This window comes from Giraffa tippelskirchi, chromosome 10, assembly GCF_054371585.1.
Source record: "Giraffa tippelskirchi isolate mGirTip1 chromosome 10, T2T-mGirTip1v1.2.pri, whole genome shotgun sequence".
Taxonomy (NCBI): Eukaryota; Metazoa; Chordata; class Mammalia; order Artiodactyla; family Giraffidae; genus Giraffa; species Giraffa tippelskirchi.
Window position 1 is genome coordinate 150,347,717 of NC_137284.1, and position 7,019 is coordinate 150,354,735.

At 39.6% G+C, this 7,019-nt stretch overlaps 1 protein-coding gene across 1 annotated transcript; it reads left to right on the forward strand.

Annotated features, from left to right (window-relative positions):
* Positions 1-243: 243 nt before the first annotated feature.
* LOC145523732 (olfactory receptor 2A2-like) lies at positions 244-2,416 on the forward strand. The gene has a single exon (XM_081534519.1). It carries the CDS (start codon positions 478-480, stop codon positions 1,408-1,410), a length of 933 nt encoding a protein of 310 aa, XP_081390645.1. The 5' UTR covers positions 244-477; the 3' UTR covers positions 1,411-2,416.
* The last annotated feature ends 4,603 nt before the right edge of the window (positions 2,417-7,019 follow it).

A 7,019-nucleotide genomic window follows, 5' to 3' on the forward strand; every position in this document is an offset into this window, starting at 1 on the left:
GCAGGAAATGCTGTATTTAGAGTAGTGAATCGTATTAATGTTACATCTCCTGTTTTTGGTAATTACACTGAGAATACATTAGTGACTATACATGTTATAGAGAAAAAAATCCAAAGGCTTTAGATATAAATTGCCAATAGGTGAATATGGTTTCACTTTAGTCTTATGTGGTCTCCAGAAATTAATACTATGTGCAAAGAGAGAGAATAAATGATAAGGCAAACACGAAGAAAGCAATTTGGTAAAATCTATATACTAGTATAGTTAATAGTCCCTGATTCTTCTCTGAAATTTTGGATTACTTCACAATAAAAAGAAAACAAAAAGGCGAAGACACATAGGGAAAAAAATCAGTAATGCAGGGACAAGCATACCAGCTTCCTCTTAATTCACTTCAGATAAATGATTCCTATTTTCATTGTTATCCAGCTGTGACCCTCCCATCACACCTCAGTCCTTGACAGACTGTCTTTAGGAATGGAAGGCAATAAGTCATGGATCGCAGAATTCATCCTGGTAGGATTCCAGCTCAGTGAAGACATGGAATTGGTCCTCTTTGGTATCTTCTCCCTGTTATATACCTTCAACCTGCTGGCAAATGGCATGATCTTGGGTCTCATCTGCCTCGACTCCAGACTGCACACCCCCATGTACTACTTCCTGTCTCATCTGGCCATTATTGACATATCCTATGCTTCTAGCAATTTGCCCAATTTGCTGACAAACCTAGTGAAACACAAAAAAGACACCTCCTTTGTCTTATGTACTTTGCAGATGATTTTTAATTTGTCTTTTGCTTCAATAGAGTGTTTGCTTTTGGTGGTGATGTCCTACGACCGGTTTGTGGCGATCTGCCACCCTCTGCAGTACACAGTCATCATGAACTGGAGGGTGTGCACATTCCTGGCCATCACTTGCTGGGTATGTGGGTTTTCTCTGGCCATAGTCCAAGTAAGTCTCTTTCTACGGCTGCCCTTCTGTGGGCCCCAGAAGGTGAACCACTTCTTCTGTGAAATTCAGTCTGTCCTCAAAGTGACCTGTGGTGACATCTGGATCAATGAAATGTTCCTCTTTGCTGAAGGTGTGTTTATTTTAGTTGGGCCCCTTTCCCTGATGTTGGTCTCCTACGTGCGCATCCTTTGGGCCATTCTGAAGATCCAGTCAAAGGAGGGCCGCAAGAAAGCCTTCTCCACCTGCTCCTCCCACCTCTGTGTGGTTGGGTTCTACTTTGGCATAGCCATGATGGTCTACTTGGCCCCTGACAGTAGTCACCGAGAGGAACAGAAGAAAATCCTTTTCCTGTTTTACAGTCTTTTCAACCCATTGCTGAACCCTCTTGTCTACAGTGTAAGGAACGCTCAAGTGAAGGCTGCCTTCCACAGAGTACTGCAGGAAAAGAGGACAGTGTGAGAGAGGGTACAGTTCTGGTTCAGTGCATTTTCCCCCAATGAGATGTGATTGCTGGTATAAAAAACTCAAGAAAATTTCCCAAGAAGATGCATGATTTCATGTTGACAATTACTCAAGAGTGACATCAGTATGATGACAAATTAGGATTCCCTCAGCCGTTGTTCCTCCATGGAGATGAGAATATATTGGCCAAATTTCCTTTCTAAAAATAACGGAAGTCAGATAATAGGTGTCAGCACTCCAGACAAGCACAACACCAAGAAGAGATATAGTAAGTGAAGTGTTTATGCAAACTGATGACATTTTACCTCCCATAGCTACCTCCTCTTTCTGCCACCACGTATCTGGATCAGGAGAAAATTCCCAACTCTCATCTCTTCTTCAAAAGGGAAAAAGAAAAATGGACAATGTAGACTCTTTTGTAGCTTTTCAGAGAGTGGCCTGAAGGTTTGTTAGTTGTCTCATTTGTTTCAGAGCACTGATGGGAATGGCAATTTGGATTCCTTGTAGGGGCCATGAGAAAAATAGCAAGTATTCCAACTTTTCATAGTTATATAGAGATTGTAGCATGTCAGACAAACATCAGGTAGAGCAAGTCTGTACAGGCTCCAGAAAAGAAAAATTGGACAAACCTCTTTAACTGAGAAAATACATGAACTAATTCAGAGAAGCTGCATCCACAGACAAGGTTAGGAGGTCCGCAGAATCTCTAGGAGAGCTTATTGCTGAAGATCTTCCCCTTCTCAAAGTCAGTCAATAGACTGGGAGAAGTAGTTCTTTTTCCAAACATCCACATCTCAGCTAAAGTTCACAAGATATACAGTGAAACAGGGAAAACATGGACCAATTAAAGGAGCAGACTAAATCTCAAGAAACTATCCCTAAGGAAATGTGATATCAGTCACCTGGCAAAAATCCAGTATCATCATTTTAATGATATTGAATAACCTGAAAAAATACCTATAGACAACAAAATAAAGAAAATGATACCTGAACAAAATGAAAATATCGCAAAGAGATAAAAACTGTAAGAAGAAGAACCAAACATAAATTCAGGGACTGAATTGAAAAACTGATTAGATGGTTTCAAGAGAGAAATTAGGAACTGGCTGGAGACTGATGAAAACAAGACGCAACATGCCAGAAATTTGTTGCTGCAAAAGCACTACTAAGAAGTTAGTTTCAGTAACATATCCTCATGCATTGAAAAAGAGAAAAGATTGAAAATCAACACCCTCACTTTACGTCTGAACTAGAAATAGAAGAAAAATCAACCCCAACATGGCAGAAATAAGGAAGTGATAAATATTGAAATGTATATAAGCAAAGTAGAGAATAGAAAACAGCCAACTGGTAGAAAAAGAAGTGAATGAAACTAAGAAATCCTGAGTTATCCTGAGAAATTCAAAATTTTGGCAAACCCTTATCTAAACTGAAAGAAAAAGAGATATATTTAGGATATTCAGATACCTAGAAACATGAAGTAGAATAGTGGTTACAAGCGACTAGGAGACAAGAATGAGAAGTTATTTAATTGGTACAGAGTCTCAGTTTGAGGTGAAAAAGTTCTGGAGATGGATATTGATGATGGCTCCACGCAGTGCTATTGACGGTATCACTGAAGTGTCTATTTAAAATTGTTAGAAGACAAGTTCAAGAAGGAAGAGTGGTAAGACCCTGAGTTTCTCTCCCATGAACATTACCAAAGGTAAAACTATGTATAAAAGGGCTCTCTTTGAGAACAAACTTAAGTAAAAGAACAACTTTTGTACAACCAAGAATACAAAGGAAAAAAAAAATCCACACCAAATATGTAGGAGAGAAAGAGAAGCAATCTACTTGGGACCCACACACCCAGTGGGCATCCTGGAAGGGGAGGAGGTTATCACAAGATGGGCATCCTCCCCAAGGAGCAAGGAGTTCAAGCACCATGTTGGGTACCCCAGCCCTGGGGCCCAGCACTAGCAAGACAAAATGCTTTTGCTGGTTTAGAAACCAGTGAGAAAGCCCAAGGGCTGTTGGAAATCTAAATTTCCCTGTTAAAGATAGACTTGCTTCCTCCCAGGTCCTGTGCAGGAACAGCAAGATGAAAAGTGCCTGGTGCTTTGGCCAGCTTGCCAAGACCACCCCGGTGGGCCCCACCCCCCAGCCCACATGGACCGTAGCTCTAGCCCCTCTGGCTCTGACCACATATCCCACTAAGGCCGTGGCCACCAATGCCCTCCGCCCCCAGGAGAAGAAGCAGCTCTCATCAGTCTCCAGCCCCAGCCATTTCATCTTTGGTCACACCCCCAGTCAAGGTAGTGGCCACGAGCACACTCTGGTGGTCTCATCAGGTAATGGCTCCAGTGCCTCCAGCTACATACAGCTCTACACTCACCAAAATGGTTATTCCAGTGTGATCCAGGAGAAGCCTCAGCCCCCGATGAGTCCTAGGCCTAGTCCTCTGTGTCAGCTCACCCCTCACTGGGGCCACTGCTCCCAGTGTGCCCTCAAAAGGGCCTCAGCCTACATCAGACTCTGGCTCCAGCCCCACCCAGCCCTGGCTCCAGTTCTAACCCCTACAAGTGGAGGCCCCAGCAGGCCCTGAAAAAAGCCTCAGCCCATACTTGCGTCACTTCCAGATTTGCCAAAAGGCACTGGGCACATGTAGACTAATAAGGAGTCTCCCACACAAGACACACCTTTAAGACTGAGATAGGAAATGATTTTGTGTAATTTGAAAGACAAAGTCAAACAAAATAAGAAGACAAAGGAATATGTTCCAAATGAAAGAACACAATGAAAAACCAAAGGAAACCTTAATGACATGAAAATAAATAATTACGCTGGGAAAGATTTCAAACACTGGTTATAAAAATGCTCATTGATCCCAGGAATAGAATAGAGGAACACAGTGAGAATGTTAAAAAAAATTGAATAATATAAGAAATACAAATCAGAGCTGAAGAACACAATGCCTGAAATCAAAAATACACTGGAGGAATCAACAGCACAATAGTAAATACATTAGGTAATATAGATGCATAAGTGATATGGAAGATTGATTGGGAAATCACTCAACCAGAACAAAAACAAAGATAATTAAAACAGGATAGTTTAAGGGACATCTGAAACAACAATAAATATACTAACATTTGCATTATAGGAGTTCCAGAAGGCAAAGAGAGAAAGCGGTAGAAAATATACTTGATGAAATAATGGCTGAAAAATTCCCTAACCTAAAGGAACTAGATATATAGGTCCAGGTAACACAGAGTGATCCACACCAGGACATATCAATATTAAAATAGCAAAATGTAAGGATAAAGAATCTCAAAGACAATAAGAGAAAAACAAAGAGTCACATATAAAGGAAACTCCTTAAGGCTATCAGTTGATTTTTCAGCACAAAATTTGCAGGCCAGAAGGGGGTGGCATTATATAAAGTGCTGAATAAAAAACCCTATGACCAAGGATACTCTACCCAGCAAGGTTATCCTTGATTTGAAGAAAAGAGTTTCCTAGGCAAGGAAAAACTGAGTTCATCACTACTGAACCAATCTTATAAGAAATGTTAAGTGGCCCTCAAGTGAAAAAGAAAAGACCATAACAAGAAATAAGAAAATATATGTTAGAAAAATCTCCCTGATAGAGGTAAATACACAGTAAAGATAGTGTATCAACCACTTTAATAAGGTAGTATTAAACTCGAAAGACAAAAGTTATAAAATCAACTATAATTAAAATAATCAGTTAAGCGATACAAATAAACATGTAAAATATGATACCAAAAGATAAAACTTGTGGGAAAGGGAGTAAAAATGTAGAACTTTGAAAATGTTTGAACTTGAACAGCTGTTAATATAAATATTGATACATATTTATATAGTATGTAAACATATACATATATATGTAAAGCTCTACACTTATATACACACACACACACACATATATATATAAAAGAAGTGAAAAGACATTTAAAAAAAACAGAAAATGAGTAACAAAATGGCAATAGTTGTATACTTCAGTGGGCTTTCCTGATGGCTCAGCTGGTAAAGAATACGCCTGCAATGTGGGACACCTGGGTTCAATATCTGGGTTGGGAAGATCCCTTGGAAAAGGGAATGGTTACCCGCTCCAGTATTCTGGCCTGGAGAATTCCATGGACTGTATAGTCTATGAGATCACAAAGACTCGAACCCGACTAAGTGACTTGCACTTTCATATACTTATCAGTAATCACTTTAGGTGTAAATGGACTAAACGCTCCAATTGTAGGACATAGGATGGCTCAATGGATTAAAAAGCAAAAAAACAAGCAAAAAAAGAGAAAAGAAAACCACCAACAGAGACAAAAAAAACACCAATCTATATGCTACTTACAAGACATCCACAACAGAACTAAATACACACAGGGATTGAAAATGAAGAGATATCCCATGCAAATGGAAATGCAAGAAAGCTGGGGTAGCAATACTCATATCAGATAAAATAGACTTTTTAAAGCATCTATAACAAAAGACATTAAATTAAGACAGAAATCATATCAAACAGGTTTTCTGACTACACAGTGTTAAACTATAAATAAATTATAGGAAGAACACTGGAAAAAATACAAATATAAGGAGACTAGACAACATGCTACTAAAAATCCAAAGGATCAACTTGAAATCAAAGAAGAAATTTATAAAATACCTTCAAGATGAATGAAAAGAGAAACACAACTTTTCAAAATCTATAGAACACAGCAAAAGCAGTTAAAAAAACAATACAGGACTATATCAAGAAACAAAAATCTCAAGCAATCTTAACCTTATAGCTAAAGTTGTTAGAAAAAGAAAAATAGACTTCTCTGGTGGTTCAGTAGTAAAGAATCCACCTATAATGCAGGAGTGAAGAAAGTGAAAGTGAAAGTTGCTCAGTTGTGTCCAACTCTTTGCAACCCCATAGACTGTACAGTCCAGGGAATTCCCCAGTCCAGAATACTGGAGTGGGTACCCTTTTCCTTCTCCAGAGGATCTTCCAAACCCAGGGACTAAACCCAGGTCTCCCACATTGCAGGTGGATTCTTTACCAGATGAGCCACAAGGGAAGCCTTGTGCTTCCACTTTATTGACTACACCAAAGCCTTTGACTGTGTGGATCACAATAAACTGGAAAATTCTTCAAGTGATAGGAATACCAGACCACATAACCTACCTCCTGAAAAATCTGTTTCCAGGTCAAGAAGGAACAGTTAGAACAGGACACGGAACAACAGACTGTTTCCAAATCGGGAGGGGAGTACGACAAGGCTGTATATTGTCACCCTGCTTATTTAACTTACATGCCAAGTACCTCATGAGAAATGCCAGGCTGGGTGAAGCACAAGCTGGAATCAAGATTGCCAGAAGAAATATCCATAATCTCAGATATGCAGATGACACCACCCTTATGGAAGAAAGCGAAGAGGAACTCAAGAGCCTCATGACAGAAGTGAAAGAGGAGCGAGAAAAAGCTGGCTTAAAACTCAACATTCAGAAAATGAAGATCATGGAACCAGGTCCCATCACTTATGGCAAATAGACCGGGAAACAATGGAAACAGTGAGAGACTTTAGTTTTTTGGGCTCCAAAATCACTGCAGAT